Here is a 21,860-nt window from a genome sequence, read left to right as displayed (position 1 = left end):
GTAAAAATCAACATTTCTTTTCGTTAAAGGAAGAATGTGAATTGTTTGTAAATGATTTGAATTCACTAAGAGTAGATCAAATGCTATAAATGCGACACCTACTTGTTTGTGTTCATACCTGGATAAGGCGGAGGGTAGAGCGGGTATCCGAGCCCCACGTGGGTGTGGTGATGGGTATGGACGTGTCTCTGCGGTGGGGGGGAGCGCGGGGACTCCTTGGGGGGCTCCGGACGAGGAGGTTTGCCCTGCGGGGATTTCGCGTGCTCTTGCAGCTCGTGAATCTTGTGAGGGGCGGAGTGGGGAGGGCCGTAGTACTGCGCCCCATGGCCGGGGGGAAGTAAGTCCAGTTTCGAAGGCGCCCCCGGCCTGGACAGGTCTTCCGGGGCGTGGTACCGCGGGACCGTCCAACCGCCTCCGAAACCAGGGACCAGCATGGGACTCAAAGGGGCCCGATAGACGGGGTCGAAGGGTAGAGCGCCGTAATGCGGAGCTTGCATATAGGGCGGGAGGTAGTATTGGGACGTGGGCGGTGGGGGCGGCCCTTGCGTCTCTGTCGTCGGCTTCTGCCCTTCCTGTTTCACCTGCAATAATAATAAAAAAGATAAATGTTAAACTATACTGTACCAATTCTGTTAACAAAAATCGTATCGTGTTATTACCAATATGAACGTCAACGATTTTATGATGACAGAATATTGAAATAGAAAAAAAATTATTACAAAGTAACATATATTTTGCTAGCGAGTTCGTAACTCTTAAGGTTGTTAGACTAGATTAAAAAGTTCGATAAAAATCTAAAATTTATCATTATTTATAGCCATTAAACAATTAGTAGCCTACCTTGACCTCCTCCTTAGGCTTTTCATCTTTGTCTTTCATCTTGTGTGCAGGCTGCGGAGGCCGCCCTCCAGGTCCTGACCCCCCTCCTGGTCCTACAGACCCTGGTCCCGATTTAGAGTCACCCCCCTCTTTACGGCGCTGTTCCAAACTCATGTAATATCTGAAAAAATAAAATCATATATATAGATATTCAACTGCGTAGGATTAATCTGCGTCCTTTTTTAAACATTAGAAAATATCTATATAGCTGATCCTACTAAAACCAGGAAATGCTGGTTCTAATTTAAAAAAAAAATTGATTTGGAATTGTCCAGTATTGTATAGAACATAAACTATGTCATTACTTTTCAAAGAAACGGCAAACAATAAAAGTAAAAAATATGCTATATTAATATACATGTACATATCTAGCTCCCAAAATATGATTAACAATGTTTTAATATGATTTAATGATATGACATTATAAATATTTAAAAACGGCTTTTTATTATCTTATTTACTTTAATATCTATGAATTATCTTTGAATAAATGTTAACTTGTTTGTTTACTTTTTTTATACAAATTACTGAAATATATTTTTTGATAAGTCCATCTTATCAGTAGCGCTCACAGTTTTGCATATAATAATAATTTATTTGCAAGAATATGGTACAAAATGGCGTCCAAATTTGTCTTAATAAGCTAGAATAGAAGTTACAATTACATTATGAGTCATATCATTATAGTCAATTCTTATACTATTTTATCACTACATCATCAGATTATTAAAATATATTATTACGTTATCAAATTAATATTAATTATAAAGTTCACGCAAATAATTATTAATAGAATAAGAATAATATTTTTAGTCCAAAAGTTAGCATAGTACATTTAGCATATTTTTAAAAACTTTATTAGGAAGATCTTTGAATGTTTTTGCTATATTTTTATAAATTTGATTGCCAAACAAAAGGTGTTATAATTATGGATAAAACATTGAAGTTTTACTATTCTTTGTAGCTTTTTCACAAAATCGCAAATAGTTATAAAAACATTTAACAAACATCCAAAATAATAGGTTGTATATATTGGAATAATGTCTTTATACCAATTTTTTTGGTATAAAAATTGATTTGCATATAAAAAATGAGTATGATGATATTATATTTTATTTAGGCGTTCAAATTTCGTTTTCGTTATCATCGTGTTTTGTTTCAATGTTAGATACATTTCTTAGAAACTAAAGGTCATAGTGATCCTTGAGTCAAGTATATTCCAAAGTAAGTCTAAATTGTATAAAAATCAGTTCAGTAGTGATTTTTGGAGGGGACATGTATCACATAGAAAAATAATGTGGACTTAGCTGGTTTAATTTTCATAAATAACTAATTTCTGAATATGTATAATGAATATATATTTTTAAATTCTCGTAAAATTACAATATTAAAATTATATGTCGTGGCGTGTGCGTGATGTATGCAGTCTTAGCTAACAAGCCATAAATTAAGTGTTAACCATGTTGACAAAGTTAAAGATGGTAAAGGTTTGTTAAGAGAGGAATCATGAATCTCAATGAACAGAAGAAAATGACATTATCCCTAAATTTCAATTACCTAGTGTCAATATTCTGATTTCATAAGCAAATTAAGTAGAAATACTTTTTAATATTACCTTCTCAATTCCTCTTCTCTCGCGTGAGGTGGCCTCTGGAAGGCATAGGGACCCATTTGGTTTTTCATCTCAATGCTCTCTTTCAGTATCTGATGCGTATCATTGGGCCTGGGAGGCTCTTTCCCATCCGGTCGAGGCTTGCTTTTGTCCAGAGGGCTAGGTGTGGTCTTGGACCTGTCCATGTCTTTTCCCTTGTCATCTAGAGGGGGTCCTGGCGGCGGGCCCGTTTCTACGTTGTATGGAAAATTCGGGACATAGTTGTACGGATAGAAGTGCTGCGGAAGTACTTTTTGCTGACCGCTTTCTGGTTTTCCGTCCTGAAAAGTTAAGACATAATTAGATTTAGCGAATAACAGGATTGTAGAATAAGAAAGGGATACACTATGCCTTTATTATATATTTTTTTTTATTTCTTCGTATTTAATTGTATTGGAGAATATAAAGTATCACATACTTTTCTTAGCCGGTAAGAGCGTCGCTGTCATGGATATTAATTAGTATTGCCAGTAAATAAAAATTAACCTTTAAGGGGAACAGTTTGAAGTCATGCAGGCTAACTTAATAATTTATTAAAATGTCTTAATAAAACAATGTATTCTAGTATCTATAAATAGTTCTAGGTTTAAATAAATGTGACACAAACTTAGGAATAACTGATATGATAGGTGTTGTTACTTGTACTATTAATATAATATCTTTTAAGATACCTAGCAATCAGAACCGTTTGATAATTAAAACTTTGCCATTGTAATTAATAATGCAAGGAATAAAAATAAATACATTTTAATTGGATTTTTATTACATGTTGGTTGATAGTAAAATTATTTATTGTACGCACTAAGAAATTACAGAAAATAAACACAAACATTACGAAATGGCGACTAGTTCCAATTTCAGCGCCGACCAAGAAAAGTATGTGAACACGTGTGCAATGACGTAATTTTAATACATAAAGGAGCTTTACCTTGTGATCAACTTTAGGGTCTCCCTTACTAAGGTCTTCCTTGCCTTTATCCGAGTTGGGAGGGGGCGGCTGGTTCGCCGGGTGCGTAGGGGGCAGATACGGTGGCTGACCATAGTACTGGAATGTAAATTAATAAATTTAGTTTTTTTTATCTCGAGATGTTCCTGTCCAAGAAGATAACATACACTTACTTTTACAGCTGTAAAATATTTGCATTGCAATAAATTTTCTAGTTACATGGAGAACATAAGCGATAAGTACCTGATGGAACACTGGGAAGGGTCGATGCTGAGGTTCATTTTCAGGCGCTCCCTCTGTAGGGGCGTTGTCATCTGATATGTCTGAATAGGCCGGGGATCGGACCCCAGGTGTCGGGGACCGGCGAGCCCTCCGCTTTCCTGGGGACTCATCTGGAGGAGACTCCGTGGATTTTCGTTCATCTGAAGGCATCAGGGCTGATCGTGGTTTTACCTGGAATCGTGAGATTAAGATAAGTAAGGAATTCATGATTATTTATTTTAATTTCAGATAGATTGACATACTCGCACAAATCAACCAACCTTGAACTGCGTAGGCTGCAAGGGTAAAGTCTCAGGTGGCGGAGTGGCCGGGGCGGGCGGTGTCTGGGGCGGTTCCACCGGTGGGGTGGGCTCTGGTGTCGCCGCGAACTCCTCGAACCGAGGTTGAGGCGGTGATTCTACAGGTTCCGCCTTTTCAGGAGATTTCTCCTCACTCTTATCACTTTTCTCCTCCGGAGACTTGGTCGGGGTAGGGGATTTGACAGGCGTGGCCGGGGTCGCCGGATCCGAAGGCGGCCGGGCCGGGGAACCCGGTTCTGGTGTGGGTTCTTCCTGTTCAGAACTTGAACCGTCTTTGTCTTCGTCATCAGGAGTCCCGTGCGCGTGTGACCGGTGGTATTTAAGGCCGTTCGCGTGTTTGTACTTTTTGGAGCAATTCGGTTCAGGACATTCTAGGAGAACTGGGTCCGGTGGGGGTGACGAGGGGGTTGGTGGAGGTCTTTTCGCCTTGGGAGTGGGGGGTCGTTCCTCTGCCTCTGAGTTGCGTTTTCTCTTAGAGTCTGGTCGTGGGGGAGTGAAGGGCGTGGGAGATGGGAGGGCCCGCCGTCCCTTTGCCCCACCATTTCGCAGTTTGCTGTGAACCGACGAACGGGTTTCTGTGAAGTTTGTCATATCTGTGGGGTTTGCACCGCGGCCACGTTTTGCGCGACCTTTTGGTGTCCGGGCGTCTAACTCCTCGGTCGGTGAGTCGCAGAATCTGTAAATTAATATTTTGTATATAAAATCAAAACGTAAAGGAAGTAGGTAGGGCTATGAAAGGGGATGAGGAAAGCGTTTTGTCCTTCAGGAACCAAATAATTCTGAATATATTGAAATATTTTGTGAGTTAATCCATAGTTACAAGATTTTACAAAGTAGGTACATAGAATTATTGCAAGTCGTCTTAGTTTAGACTTGACTGACTGAGTATATAAACATACAAGTATCAGGAACGTATAAGTGTATAGGCATTACCTCGGCGGTGCCCAGTCATGTCTCGTGCAGTCGAGCAGGGTGCCCACGTAAGTCTTTCCTCGCCATGTGACATTCACCACAAGCACTCCTGTAGACAATAAAACTTATTATAGAACATTTTTATACTTCTAAACTGAACAAAAAAAGAGATTCCTAAACAACAAATATTTATTAAAATATCTATATCTGCATGGAGGAAAGCGGTGGCCGTGTCTTGACACGTAATGATTCATAATCATTACAGAAAACATCTTTGCTTAAACAATCCACAATCTGAGGCATTGTTACCCAACGTGGGACCAACGGTGGGCTACGGTTAAGTTGAAAACGGGCCCATTTTATTGTTAAGGGGTGCTAACCAAAAATGTATTACAATTATTTGGAATTTGAATTTCAGTTTTTCATAATGTTTTGAAAACAAAATTTTTCGGTAACAATTTCCTAAAACCTTAATTTAAGTTTCTAAAGTGAACAAAACATATTTTTAATAGGCATAAGAATTTTAGAAAGGCTAACACACAACAATATACTTTAAATTGTACTTCGTGTAGTGAATAGAATTGTTAACAAATTTACAATTTATAGTCAGTCACCTCGTTCAAAGCATTTTTTTTATTATTAGCAATTTAATAATGAGTTGGACGTATCGAAATCCCTAAGCGCTTTTATTAAACTAGCATAGTAAAATGAAACTAACTCGTTTTTGAAGTACCAAACAAAATCTCTGAGAGACTAGCGTTATCTGTTTATATACATTTTACACTTCCTCACGCGGAAAGTAAAGGAAAACATTGTGTGAACTAATTTCCTCAATAAGGACGGAAATAGAAGACCTGGAGAAAATTAAATAGCGATAAAATACATCGACTTTCTATGAATATACAAGATCTACAAAATGGAAGTTAGAAGCTATTGGAGCTCGGTTCTGATCCAATTTGTCACGAGCCTCATTTGCATAGACGCCCCTTGCCTCAGAACGTGACTTTAGCCGCATAGAAGGCGCGTTACCCGCCCGGGCTTATCGCTAGCGTGCTAACTTATGCTAATTTAATTAATCAATTTAACCCGCCTTAGCTCGCAATTTTTAAAACGTATTTTTTATCTATACGATGATGTCGCATAAGACTTGATGTAATTTTTAAATACCAGGGGATTAGCACGCACTTGGGATATATGATAATTATGGTTAGACATAGTTTTTGCTTGGATTGCAAGTCATTCGACGAGTACAGAGTGTCGAACTTAAAATACGAAATTTAAGCTATCCATTTTCAAACTTAACACTATTCCGAACTATGGCCTATGTAAGATTAATAATTCCTTCAACTACTTAAAACATTCATATTATTATAGTATTTATTAATGTTTCAAAGTGAAGATTAAATTTAAATTAAACATGGGTAGCAAATCTCCTAAGTAGTTTATAACATGTTTAGCCTTTGAAGACCCTATATTAATAAACCGTAAGAAATAAAATGGTGTCAGTATAATCCTCTTAATCTTTAAGGGACGATGTAAAGCTTTTGATATTTTAAAAATGTTTAATAACACGACAGCGGTTATTAAAGTATGAAAATGGGCGTAGCGGGATAGGGTGGCAGCCGGGCCAAATTTTTTGGTCCCCTTCTAGGTTACCCCTCGGGCCCCTTACAGTTACTAGAGCAACATAAACTCTAATGGAATATAAAATAAATATGTCAGAAGAAAAAAGGGAGGCCAAATAAAGATAGAGTGATTGTTTAAATATGCATCACTTTCTATGTAATGGGTAGAAAGTGGGAGAGAAAGAGAAGGTGGATTTTAAGGGTGCGGTGCGTAAGGGATCGGTGCAAAGTGTTGCTGTGTAAAAAAAAGAATATGAGATCAAAATTCTCCGAAGTTTTTCTACTTAAGTTTTTATAACGAGTCGATAAAAATACATAGCAAATAGCACGATGCTTTGTACAATATTATTTATTTATATTATGATAATCTACACATCTATCTATATGTACATGCACTAACTAAATACTATCTATTTCAACTAGTTAGAGACTGACTACATAAAAAAACCTTACCAATGTTATTGTTAGGTGCCATAAATAATATTAATGCGGAAAACAGGAAATCAGTTAGTTGATCAGTTTGTCGTCGATTAATTAAGCGTGGGCCAATGTCATCGAATTTTAAAAACTATTGTCAATAAAAATCTACTAGGTATGTATAAAACAAAACTATTGCATTGTTTAGGTATCTAACAAAAGTCAGTATTAAATTAATTAAACTACGAATATCAAAAATTACATGATTAGCTCACGCTCAACGTCTAAACATTTACTACAGTTTGTGGAAAAATAAATCTTAACTAAAAGGGAGACTTGCTTTAGTAGTTCGCGTGCAACGTCTCAATAATTCTCAAACATCATTTATTGTTCCACGAACAATGGACACATAAAGCATTTCTATGAGCTATTAGCATAAAATGAGCGAGTTATATTGTACGAGATAAATCAATGGACATGAAAATGATAGATGAATTAAATTGTCAACGATTCACTGGACGGCTCACCGCAGATGGTTTCAACTTAAATGGGATGGATACTACTGGGTATTTGAGATAATACATATAACGATATTGAAGACATTTTTGTTTTTCGAGCATTCATTTGTTTCCCATTAACGCCGTTCGGATCGTTCAAGTATTACATAAGTAGATTTATTTCCCCTCCCCCTCTTATTAGCAAAAGTAAGCATAGTCCTCTAAAATAATAGTACATAAACGTATTAATTTTTGTATGAACCCTTGAAAATGCATTTCGTTTTCAAGCATAGACAATGTGTGGGTAAAAAAGTAAATCATTACTGTTGACGTAATCACCAAATAAGAAAATTAAAGACCCCCTCCCATATAGTGCTCACGATTACGTACGTTATGCAACCCGGATAGGGGTTCAAGTATTAACTTGAACAGCCCCTATCCGGGTTGCATAAATCTTAAGGGCAATGAAAGACAGATAATATATATATGTTAACGTAAAATTGTAAAAACCGTTAGATTGTAATCTATCGGTTATCGGTATTCGGTAGATTGTACTACACTAACTTAGTTATCATTCAAACTTCTTTGGTCAATTACAGATTAATTTTACTTCCCAACAATTTCATATAACTACCGAATAATAATACGTTAAATTGCAAGCAGTATGTTGAGTTGACAATCTTTCGACAGTTTACAATCTTGCGAGATAGATTACAATCTAACGGTTTTTACAATTTTACGGTGACATATATATGTCTAACTAAATGCTATAGCGAACAAAATATCTATATGATTTGCCCAAGTGGCAGATCTTTTTAATAACTATAATTATACTATGAGGAATATTAAGGACCATGACTGCCACACCTGCAGTGTTCATTTAAAAACCAAGCCACTAACCACATAAAAATAGTATTCCTGCGTTTTCTATCTATTAAGAGAGTTTCAATAGTGTCTGCCTCTTTAACTGTTGTTTATATTGCTTTTAAAACATGTTTTTTTTTAGGATCGGAATTCATCTTATGTTTATAACAAAAATTTCAAAACAACAGAAAAAAATACATCCTACGAAAAATCTCATTAATTATCCTCAGATATGCGGACTTCAAACAAACTGTAATAGTCAGTAAGTAAAATGTCGCCATTTTTTTTTGTATTAAGGGATCTAATGATTTAGTATTTTTTTTTACAGATTTAAAAACCCCTGTAGCTTAAAACGCAGCATCATACGACCATAAATTACTAAGAAAATTTTGTTATATTGTTCCGGATTTTAATTCCTACCAATACGAAATACGACCAAATCATATACTTAATATGCTCGCCAGCTCCCTAGTTAATACAAAATAACATAATTATATAATATTTCCAAACTAACTAAACCTTTCAATTTAGTAGGGTAACTTACGGGTTAAAACGGGCCCCACTCTCAGCAAAGTTAAATTAAAGGGCGGGCGCCCTTTTCTTTTGTTTCGTATATGTTAAATCTTATTTGCACCCTTGTCACTAGTGCGGAAAACTTTTGGGCCTCTAGTAAAATTAGATTTGCTGTGAAAATAGCGAAAACTTCACACAATTCTTTTAATTGCCATTTTTAAATTTCCCCTATCAAAGTATGATTAATTTGTGTTTAAAATGTTAAATGCGCACCAGGAGATCAGAATTCGAAGAAGTTGTAAGCTACGCGTAGCAGAAGGCTAAGCAACGTGTTAATTATCTGCCGTAATCAAGTGGCAAAGGTAAACGGGGAAATTAATTATTATTCAACTCCTTTTTGTTATAAGACCTTTGTATATTATATACTTTATAATACAACAACAACAAACATATTGCATAACATATTGTTTTGTATTCATTAACCTTAACTGTACGGATATATTTATGTGTTTACTTGTCAGTTTTAAAAGCGATAACTTCATTTTGGCTATTATCATTGTTAAAGGTCTCACACATTGCTACAATGTACGAAGGATGATATAAACTGTTAAAACTTTATATTCAGCACACAGTTTCAACTCAATTAGAATAATTAATTAACAAGGCGTACCAACAACATGAAGTTCCATAGTAATTACAAGTGCAATTTGTATTCCGTGAATCTTTCTTTGTAGCGGAAACGTTAGCATAAAAAACTCATTAGCACAATTTAAACGCATTTCCAACGAACTTTGTTAATCGATAAATCTGAATTAAAAGTGGAACCATCCGTATAAGGTTGTAACTTTCAATACATAAATTCTAATACACGTTTTGCACATTTATAGTGGACGTGAGACTATCGAAACACAGTTGCACGCAATGCTTACGGTCTTATATGGGAGATACATATTCTGTGAACAATGTTGTTTATTTTATCTGTGGCTAGTCAGTTTGTTTTGAATTTCGAAATTCGAACTTTTTATTATGGAAGAATGAATCCAGTAATCTCGAAAGTGAATCTGTGAAAGAAATGTAAATATGAACATTTCCGTAAATGTTCCTTTATGTAGGATGTCTGTGCAGGATATTGGATCAATATTGAGCTCGAGTCCACAAATAAAGGCGGCGGCTTTGAGGCTCATCTGGAAATCATCAAGAATTCCACGACATTAAGCCGACGCATGCTCTCCCCTAATTACGAGAACATGTGATGGCACCGATAACAATTATTCCACTATAAAAGTTTATTAACGCGTCTAAACGGTTTTATAAATTGTGCTGTGTAGTCTGGAGATGCGATTAAGGAAATAAAATGTAAATGAGTATGAAAGATATCGTTATCCGAGTAGTTAGTATAAACCCGTTAAGTTGAGAGCTTTGCCCGGGGCGGCTATTTTAATTAACTTTGTGGACGAGCTTTTAAGAGTGTAAAGTTTGCTTTGCCGCTGAATGGATGTAAATGAAATGGTCGGAAGTTTGTTCGGTGTGGGAAATAATGGGCAGGTCTGATTAGAGCCGGCCGACGCCCACTCAGTTTGTATAATAATCCTTAGAGCACAATGCTATTAAAATGTATTCCTAACACACACTTAGTTCAACTGTGTTCTTGTAGTTAACACAGACAACGACAATAAGTACATATATAATATATTATATATTCCCAATATTTGTAACTGAAGCTTTAGTTCAAAATATATGAAGTACCAGGAAATTATGTTACTCTGAAGATGTTTGTAAGAACCAACAACGGATATTATTATAGCAATAGCTCGTTGTATGAGAGATTCAATAGGTTAGCATCGCCTTTGTTCCTGCTCCCTAAACAAATGCTTATTGCTTTCGAGTGCATCGCATTTTTCACTCCAACTGAATGATAGCGCCAAGAATGCTTCGCCTTTGTATACAACAAAAATATTCTATGCAATATTTCACCATATTTCAACTGTCTATTAAATCTATGTTATCTTAATAAAAGATTTATGTAATAACAGTTTCTTTATAAACGTGTACTTGTTTAAAGAACCTTAATATAGTTAAAGCTACCTTAGTTCAATTTGGGAAGTGGCAACAGAAAGCAGATGGTGATTTATTATAGCTTTCATAATTACACAGAGGCATTGTTTACGATCCCTAATGGCTACCACACAATTTTCATAAATTGTTCACGCCAAAAGCGACCGTATTTATAACGTACGAAAACCGTTTCGTATATTTCTATTATATGGGTGATGTATTGTTCGTCGATGGGTATTAAATCGAGCTTCATTGATAGTTTTGGACGTGAAGATTTATCTTTACCAATTATGACGTCTATTGAGAAATATATATGTATCTTAAGATTACTTGAGTTATAACAAAAAACGTCACAACGGTTCATTTTAATAAAAATATATTATTTACAAAGATTATACTAATTCATTAGTGTTCGACTTATTTCGCTTTTTATAAAACTCTAGTATTGCAAAGCTCATACTTTCAATGTCCGGTCATTTAAAAATGTTTGTACCTAGCTTATATTTTAAATAACATCAAAGACTGTAAAACTTATATAAAAAGCCTGTTATATCGTGCTGCGAAAAGTTTGCCAGGCAACAAAGAGAAGACGTCAAAGTGTTGACCTGATTACTTGTAAGAGCCTTATGCAGTTTAAAAGCGCGCTTTAATTTTCCAAGAAAAATGTTGCTTTCTTTCATACTGAAATACTTACTAAGTGGCAACTTATACTAAAACTAACCTAAAAATGCTAACCGTTACTTACGAGATGGATACTAGGATAACATAAACGTGTAAGAGCCGTGGCTTAATAGGTTTATTAAAATTCAGTGATGCGACGCCTGCGTTGAGCGTCGCATAATTATATGGCCATTCTCATTGACTCTGTTTTATGTATGTCATGAATAAATTATTTCATGACAGATGTAGATATAACAGTCACTTATACACGATTTAAATTATTTTTGTTCGTAAATTTAACTTGCTATATAAAATGTATATTTATTCAAAAATACAACTTTTATATTTTTTGCCAAGCCACCATTTTCTTTATTCATTTGGTGTGCATAATTGGATAATTCATAATTAAAAATCAAGATATTGTTTTAATTAGTGTCATGTCGGTTCAATTAATTGGTTTTAAGGTGTTATTAGCGTAAGTTTTAATCTATGTTATTATTACGTAAATATACTAGTTTAATTCATATGTTTTTTCATCATTCAATTAAATCCGAGTAGGATAGGTTCTTGTTTACGATGACTTTTGACAAACATTAAAACTAGGTATTCCTTTGAAAAGATACTTAATTTTTATATATGTTCGTCATTTTATAGTGAAAGCGGTAACTTTAACAGCACTCATTTGCCGTCACGACTATTTTAATTGAAAGTTTCACGGTTATTAATTTCCACGCCGCTAATAGCAAGTACCCTTTAGCGAAAATAGCAAAAAGGCCAGGTGTGCCCTTATTTATTACTGATACGAATAATTATGACAAATTAGGGGTTACAAAGGGTCAGGGACGTTTAACCCCTTACTGAAAACATCCAAATTATACTTATTATTGTGTATATGGTGTTTTTATTTAAGATTGTTCTTCGAATCAATTCGTCAAAATTATAAAATAAGTTTTTTTTTTAGTCGCTATTAAACCCAACCCAGGACTGAGTTAACCAAGTGAGGAATTCAGATAAACATCATTGGACATTCCTTGCCTACCATATTTTTTGATATCATTATAAAAATGTTGTGGACGCAATTTTGTTCAAAATGTTATTTCTAAAAGGTTCTATTTTAATTACTAATTACTTACTGTAAAGCCTTTCAGATATTCATGTCTATTTTACGTTACACGTTTTTTTTTACTTTTCTACGATACTTCGTTAAGAATTAATTAACGGGGTGGGACTGCAGTAATGAGGAACAGCGCTGAGCATAATTTGTTTATTTAATGATGCTCGAAGTGAAATATTTTTATACTAACATTTTAATAATTTGTTGCAATATCCGTTTTATTTGGAAGTTTTTATAGGAATGAAGAGTTAATTTAGATTTTTAATAAACATAGTTTGTTTTTGTTTGTATTTATTATACATATACATACTTTTTATTGGACTTCGAGAAATCCGTCAAGGTAATTTTTATTCATTACGTTTTTCTTTTGGTGGTCTGGGCGAGGCAAGGGTGGCCCCGATGGTAAAGAGAAAGATTTGCAATAAGCGGGAACAAATACTAGGCGTGCAGAAGCGTGCTGGAAGTAATGAGGCGCTACGGTGCGTTCGTGCGCTAGTAACAAACTCACCACCTTCCGTTTCGTGCCACACGATGCCCTCCAGCGTGACCGATGTACCAGGCTCGCATGGGCCCAGGCAGTCTGGTTCGGTGATCGTCCCCACCGATGTGCCTACACACACTTCCGCAGTCTCCTGGAAATAAAGACATTTTTAAATTACACAATTTCTAAATAACGTAATGGTTCAGATATGACGTACTAACATAATAAATGAATACTTAATTCAGGTGAACCTAACAAATTTGTTACTAGTAAGAAAATATAATGTAAATATAATGTATTTTATTTCTAAAGAACATTGCCCATTAGAAATTACTAGTATATCTTGTAAATTGCAATGGCATCTTTATTGCTTTCCCGTTAAGGTTTATTATACAATGGGCAATAATCTATTCATAGTTGTTTTTAATTTGTACATGCTGTGAAGTAAATGAAAACTCACGTATTTAGACCGAAAATCCTTTTACTGTACACTCACATTTAAAACATAAAAGTTCTTAATAATTCAGTTCAAAGCAGTATAAAGCTAACACGTAATAACGTTCTCATAAACGCGACATAAAAGTGTATTTTTACTCCAGAGTACATTACTGAAAAATAAATTTTATAGTCCGAGCCGAGTTTAAAATAAACAGATTCAAATATTTTTTTGTAAAGTCATTAATCGCAGCACTTTTAAAATGGTTGTTTACTAAATAAAATGCGAATGCGTATTTAGGATGCCTGGAACTTCTTTTAGGAATGTTTGTATGTCCATTTATGTTCTTCTTGCAACGTTATTTCTTCTTCTAGATATAATATATATCTATTATATTTATTTAATAGATATATAAATTATATTAAATATCTTATCTAATAATATTATAACATAATAATAAAGAAATAACATATTATTAAGAAAGTTATACAGTGTAAACTCTATATAAAGACACTGAAGGGACTGTTTTTGTAGTGTTATAGAGAGTATCGTTAAATGGAGAGAAGAAAAATCAGTACTTTTCTTGGAAAGCTTTCTTTCCACACACTTTTCCCCTTTACATTTCCGAGTTTTGTCTGGCATCAACTTATAGAAAATTCCTGCTTCATCAGCGCTGAAAATCTCACTTGGGGCGTATTGTTCTGTGAATTTTGAACACACTCTATTAATCCAATGATGAGTCACATTCGTATCAACACTTCGTGCTTTCCCACTTATTTTACCATAGTTGATACGATGACGTTGCTTGAATTGTCCGAGCCATCCTTCTGATGCTTTGAAAGAAGTAAAACCAAGTTCTTCAGCAAAATTAGCTGCCTTAGCTTTTTACGAGCGGCCCCGAGATAGGTCTATTATTCTGGTTGTGGGTGAAACCATGATAGTATAGCGTGATCCAAATCTTCGTATTTCGGTTTCTTTAATTTTTGGAAGATTTCCCCTCGCCCGCAGCTTGGAGAATTATTTCTTTGTTTTTCCATATTGTGGACACGGTAGAGCGACTAAATCCAAAGGGTTTGCCGACATCACTTATCTTCTCTCCCGTTTCTATTGGGCGTATCAGTAAAACTTTTTCATCAATACACAGTGATTTTCTTTTACTAGCCATGTTTACACTTTTGGGAGCTTCTAAGAATATGATAACGTATCCTCGATGAATATGATAACGACTCCTACTACAATAGCGTTCAAATAAGAATTGATTTTTATATAATTACTAACACTAGTCTGAAATAAAACTAATGGAGATTTTTATTCTTTCCATTTAACGATAACTCTTTGTAACGTCAAAATATGCATAGTCCCTTGAGTGTCCTTAGTTTACATTGTATATATAATAAATTTAATAAAACTTTATTAAGAAAGATATGTTTGTAATAGATAGAATAGGAAAGTATAACACGATAGGAGTTAACTCCTAAAAGCAAAGTAAATATTAACACATTTTAACGGATATTTAAAAGTTGTGTCGTAATTAATAGTTCAGCTTATAATAATTATATATTGATTCTTAATTTACACTTGACAGTAAAACAACAGTAAAATCATACTTTAAACATTAAAAACATTGTTTTTGCTATGTCTAATGCTCTTCTAGCCAATCGTTAGCGGAAAAATGCAGTCTAGCAAAAAATACAAGCCATTACGAACTTTAAACCTCACTCAACTATTAAATAGCTATCCATTCACCGTATTAAATGGTATTTGTGTCCATTTGCTTTATAAAATCGCTTGAAAATTTTGTTATACTGAAAGTAGCAATTTATAGGTATGACTTGCAAGAGATGCGTTTTGAATAAGTTAAATGATATCCTAGTATTTTAAAATGAGCATAACTTTGATATTATGGCACTAACAATATTGATTTGCGGGGTTTCTTGACATTTATTTAACTAAAAACTAAATTGTTAATAACACGGTTTTAACAATTATCTGTCTCTTTTCGTCACAGCTCAGCATTAGTTACAGAAAAAGAGAGGAATATTGTTGTTACAAGTGTTCTTAGACTGATATATTCATTTGACATATTTGAGTCGTTCAATTTGTCAATTGGCAATATCAAGCATTACGCTGTCGGCATCCCAGTGATTCCGCGTGGAATAGCGGAATAAACGTTCCACGATATAAACAAGATGCCGGTATTTATTGCCTTGGCACGCCACAGGCCACCATAAACGCGAGCACTAAACGTGCCGTTTGCCTAAATTATTTTAATGATCCGGGAATCAAGTTGAATACGTGTTCAATTTATGTACATTGTAAAATACACCTTAACACAACGCAATAAGGCTATTTACCTGATTTAATCTCTCATCAAAAAATCTATATTGATTTTTATGTCATTTGACACAAAACGGCCACAGATTATTCGAATCGATGATAGCGAATCGAGCATACAAATAACATGTTTAATGCCGTCTTGGGAGTATAATTTCGTCGGAGACTGTAATCGAATTATAATTTGCGTTATTCGATAAGTAACTAGTAAACAATGACATAAGTTTGGGCATGGTAAGTCACAGACGACGCCATCTTGTCAAACGAAGCGTCTTGGCGGGTTTAAATTATGATTGTCGAATTGAATTTTTAAAAGGCAATTTTTAACTAAAACTAACAATTTAAATAGGTCCCTTTAATTAATTAATCCACATAATAATTCTGTGGCTTGCATTTCTTAGTATTAGTAGTTGTTTTGTTTTTTTTTATAGAACGGGGGGCAAACGGGCAGGAGGCTCACTTGATGTTAAGTGATACCGCCGCCCATGGACACTCTCAATGCCAGAGGGCTCGCGAGTGCGTTGCTGGCCTTTTAAGAATAGGTACGCTCTTTTCTTGAAGGACCCTAAGTCGAATTGGTTGTCGAGTTGTGTTAGCATAAGTTCTAAAAATTAAGGTTGGTTTTGTTAGTGTGTATTTTCCATTTCTCTTTGTCTTGAGCAACATTCAGTCTTTCCCTATTACGTCCGTCCATCTCTTTCCAGGATAGGTCCTCGTCACTTATAAATAATCATAAATTAATAGCCTATTAGGCGGAGTTATTAGCTCGGTAGCATTCCAATTCCATTTGGATTCCAATCCGTTTAAAGGTACCCTTTAGCTGGAATACTACCGCAATTTGTCGCGGTCTATAGCCCCGCGTAAATTACACGTATTATGAGTCAGGGGTCGGAGTCCGGAGACATCGTTGCGACTCATTTGCTATGTAGGTGTCTCTCGCTTTCCATTTGTGGCAACTGCAATGTCTCATGATGGGATTTAGATGTCAAACGAATCTGTTCCAGTACTGATATGAATTAACAATCGCTATATCGCTAAATCACCTGAATCATGACACGCCACATACACACCCTCACGTACACACACCATCACACAGCCGAATTAGGTATTACGTATTTAATATTTTGATTGTTTTTTTCCTTTCGTAAATATTCAAACCTTTTTGTAAATAATTATCTTTGGCTAAGTATATGTTTAGTTTATTGGAGTTATTTTCGCCTACGCCTTTAATAAAATTATTCATGTAAATTATTTTATGAAGTTCATATGTTCAAATACATAAATTTATAAGAACAAAACAAAACGCATAATTAATAAGATAATGAAATGTTAATTAAAACACAAAAATATTGCTTACATGACTTTATCAAAGGCTTACGTAATCGCATAATTCTTTAAACTTACGGACAGGGTTATCACTTATCGGTCACGTGAAATTTATCGTGAAAATATATCAATTATAAACTTAATAAATCGGATAGCTCAACCCTCGTAGCTCCCCTTAAAACCATAAAGGATTTAATAGCGACATGGCGTGTCGAAATATTAATATGTATGTTTGTGGCTCAACTGTACACACGGCATTGTCTCAACGCTTGTGGGCGTAAGAAGCACATTTGTCACTAACAATGGACGTTTATACACTCCGCGTGGGTAAAAATCGATAATTTGCTTTATCTGTGTGATTTTTGACGTTTAGTTTTTAGAATCTGTAGTCATTTCGCGGGTTTAATTAACGTTTTGGCTGTAAATTAATAATGGAATATGCGGCCATTAAAAAAATCCTTTTTATATCTACGTGGAACACTCAATCAAACACTGATATATGAAATAATACACTTCATATTTATCGGATTATTAATCTAGACAAGCATTTTCCGATATACTAAAATAAACATTGTTATCGGCATAATACTCGGAATTTATAAGGGTCACACAAATCAATTCTCAATCGTTCTATTACACAGTACTTACTGAAACGTGAACGAAAGATCGAATAATTCACATAAAATTTTGTTATTTCTTCGACTCTAGGGATCCAGTTCGAGTTGAGCTACGCCATTAAATGTGTGCGTGAGTGAGATGGTAATGTAATGGTTGTCCTGCTCGCGTATCGGCGCTGAATGTAAATGGCTTCATTTGATTATGTTTCACACAACTTCTGTGCATTTATGCAACCTTAGTACCAACGACGAGAGACTGTTACGTGATTTTTAGTAATTGCAATGGACAAGTAAGTAGTGACGTTTATTTATTTATATGATGACTGTTTTGACTGTATCTGAGTTGTGTTCAAAAGACTTGACAGCCGTACTTTGGCACGTTCACATTGAGAATAAAAAAAACACAGTAAATAATCACTGCACTACTTTACATGTTCAACAATATTTGCCTTAAATATCCATTATCGTAAAAGTTAACAACGCTCCGTAAGGATTTTATACAAAGCCAGAACGTTTTACGGGCAATAGTAGTCCCATTCTGTAAACTTTCGCACATTTACACTTTACTATTAGCACGAAAACCTTGTCTGATATGGAGCTCACGTTTTAAGCGCTAGCACGAAAACTATTAAGCCTACAAAGTTATGAAACACAAAATAAATAACAACTCGCAAACCGTTCACAAATAAGACATATTAATTTAAAAGTTTCTTCGTTGGATATAACTCGAAATACACGATAATAAAAAACAGATTACGTAAATTCATTCAAAACGAACGGTCTATTATCTATTGTAAATTAGGGAATTATTGAAACAATTATCTACATCATTCCAATGCAAATTATATTTGTAATTGTGACAGCTAAACAAGATATATCGATAATGACAGAACCACAAACATATCGGTGCCATAATTGAATTGTATTAAAGCTTTAAATACATATTAATTAATTTGCATTCAATGAATTTAATTATAGACAACGTTGCCGTAATAACAACCCGCTGATGTGCATAGAACATCAGAAGCGTATAATAATTTTATATCATAACTCATTTGGTGTAGATAATTTTTGAGACAGATAATTCGTTATTAAACAATATATTTTGAATGTTCTGTGCTCGAAAACAGTGTGTGTATAAATATCATTCGAGTTAGTGAAAGCTGACACACCCCAACTAATTAAGCGGCTACAATTGGATTTGATGCGCAACTGTTTTAATACAGTTATTTCACCCTCGCGCTGCCGAAATAAACAGATTTTTCGCTATTTTTCTCTACAGTTTTTATGTACCTATGGTAATTCTTTTATGTCAGGTCGGGAGGAGGTTTTTAAACGATACTATTGGATTGGAACGTTATTGATTATAAAGACGTCGTCTGCATATAAATATATAAGCTATATATCAGATAACCTTTTTCTTTTCACAATTGCTTCAATTATTTCCAAACGATATACAGTATGCATGAGCAATAAAAATTCAATTTTAATTTAATCCGAGGTAACCCTTCAAAAACACGCGTCACAATGAAACTTCACGCACCGACTGGTTCTTCAATCAGATAAAATTAATCTACCATCGTTTATATTTCGTTATTAAACGAGTTATTGTTACAATCAATTTATGTGAAATTACAACTTCATTCTGTTTTGGTTCACACAGCGGTGTTCCTTTTTTACCGTCTAGTCAAACATAGCCAACAGCTTGATTATTTTATGTCGTATTTTAATTGATACATTTGGAATTTTGCAAAGCCGAGGAAATGTCCGTAATAATTACGGTGCGCTAATTAACTAGCATTCAGCGTAAACATTGGAAACGAAATTGAACTGTTTCCTCGTAAAACAATCGCCCTCAACGGAGTCTCGAACAATATTAATTAAAAATAAAACCTCTTTCCATCTCTTGGCAACCTGGTAATTAAAAGAGAAATTATGTTTTTTATTACAGTGGATTTTAATCTTTATTTTGACTTAATTTGAATGAAAGCCGGTTTATAATTTTTTTATTCATTCAAGTTTATTGAAATAAATTATGATAGTAAGAATTTTTTACTAGTTTATATAAAGAAGTACCTAAGGCGGAAGTGTTAATTTGTTTAAATCATTCATAGATTATTTGGATATTTAACATAAAGAACGTCATTTATTTGGTTGACGTGATAATAAATTTAAACGAGATTTTGGCATTTGCTTTATTCGATTTTTAACATTCCTCTCTCTATATCGTTCTCCAAAGAATTTATCTATGGCGCGGTATGTAGTAATTTAGTCTGTGCACTATGGTGCAGTATGTCAAGCTTCCGTTATTCTCGCTCAAAATGCACTCAAAGCTTGCAAAGCTAAAAATAAAGTATCGTTCTTTTTTACAGGCGAATATCACCACCACTACACATTTTGTTTTCAAAAGCATTTGTATAAAAATAGTTAAAGTACTAAATTTATATAAGTTAAAATTTGCTATTTATTTATTATTACAAGTTATTGTAATTTTTCTTTATCCACTTTTAACAATAATACGTAATAAATAGCGCAGTATGCGTTAAAAAGAAAATTCCAGTAAAAAAGCACTGAAATAAAGCCACGATGGATAAATCGAAAACGACAAAATAGACAAAAGCGACGAACAATTTGTATACCGTGATATCAAACAATACAAAACAATCTCTTTTAATTATCCTCTTTGAAAGAGAAACTACAAATCATTTTCTATATTCCGCCAGCGCGAGGGCTCAATATTAAAAATATTTGCTTGAAAGTGCTCGATTGCGTTTCTTGTTCTTGCGATTCACAAGAAAGAAGAAATGTAAAAAATTCTTATTCAAAAAATTGATTGGTTTGACTGACTTAAGTGTGATAAATTGTTACTAGGATGACATAGATAGGTGAAGGTAAGTTCTTTGTATTATTATGAAATAAAGATAATATTTTTGTTTAAATTTATGCGAATAACATCTGTCAACAGTTGTTTATTAAACAATAGATTAAACAAACACAAAAATCATTCGAATAGGAATTTACTAAATGTTTTATAAACGAAATAACAAATTGTATAATTTGAATAATACATAAGCGTAAAATCTATTTGCCAGCGGAATCTGTTATCTCGTTTCGTAATAACCTCTGGCGACATAATTGATTGTTCTACACCTACACACAAACATATTTTGTGGGATAAATTAATTTTGATTTAATAACGAGTATTTGATTGACAGGTATATTAAGTCGGTAATTTTATCACGGTTTCATGAGATTGAACGACAATTATTTTTTAATAGACCAGGCGGCAAACGGGCAGGAGGCTTTTAACTTGAACCTTTCAATGCCAAAGGGCTCGCGAATGCGTTGGCTGCCTTTTAAGAATTGGTACGATCTTTTCTTGACGGACCCTAAGTGGAATTGGTTCGGAAATACTACAGTAAGTCTAATGATGAATCAGTTGCAAGTTTTTAGAACAACTCCTCTGATTACGAAGTAAATGCGATAGAAGAGTGTAGTATTAAAATGACTCTTATCTTTGTTGAATGTCTACATAAGTGCATCTGTCTGCCATTAACTGTCCCAGACGTAAGAGATAGGAACTGAAATTCCCACATTAAACATTTAATGATCGCTAAAAAACTTCGAGATAAAAATCCTACGGCTATAAGGGGAGAGAACATGCAGTTTGTAAGTTTCAACAACCCTTCGTGTGAGTGGCAACCCTCGTTAGATGGCATCCCTGACCTGACAATGTTATTTATACTCCGGACAAACGGTTTTACAAGCACAATATCGAAACTCGATTTTTATCGCTTCAGGGGAAGATAATCGATCCTCTTCCCCACTCATTCATCCCTAGTCAAAACGTACATTAAATAACCTTCCATTTAATAAAAGAAAAACTCTGTCTGTATAAGCCAAATTATGTCTTTAAAACTTTTGTACGTAAATAAATATTCATGAAGCTTTA

General features: G+C 34.4%; 1 protein-coding gene across 7 annotated transcripts in view; it reads right to left on the bottom strand.

Annotated features, from left to right (window-relative positions):
* LOC125052251 (zinc finger protein 608-like) overlaps nt 1-21,860 on the bottom strand; it is an 83,791-nt gene that overhangs the window by 1,851 nt on the left and 60,080 nt on the right. For 4 of the 7 annotated variants that reach the window (XM_047653418.1, XM_047653010.1, XM_047653178.1 and 1 more), the window contains 8 exons: nt 13,223-13,346; nt 4,991-5,078; nt 4,019-4,733; nt 3,720-3,929; nt 3,459-3,575; nt 2,495-2,811; nt 841-1,000; nt 103-581 (listed from right to left, as the gene is read on the bottom strand). In XM_047653418.1, the coding sequence (XP_047509374.1) occupies nt 103-581; nt 841-1,000; nt 2,495-2,811; nt 3,459-3,575; nt 3,720-3,929; nt 4,019-4,733; nt 4,991-5,078; nt 13,223-13,346 (2,210 nt within the window). The remainder of the gene's footprint in view (nt 1-102; nt 582-840; nt 1,001-2,494; nt 2,812-3,458; nt 3,576-3,719; nt 3,930-4,018; nt 4,734-4,990; nt 5,079-13,222; nt 13,347-21,860) is intronic. The other 3 variants (XM_047653501.1, XM_047653341.1, XM_047653259.1) reach the window with 2 other exon arrangements.

This window comes from Pieris napi, chromosome 1 (assembly GCF_905475465.1).
Source record: "Pieris napi chromosome 1, ilPieNapi1.2, whole genome shotgun sequence".
NCBI classification, from domain to species: domain Eukaryota; kingdom Metazoa; phylum Arthropoda; class Insecta; order Lepidoptera; family Pieridae; genus Pieris; species Pieris napi.
Note: the sequence above shows the minus strand (reverse complement) of the source record. Positions and strands in the feature narration are given on the sequence as shown.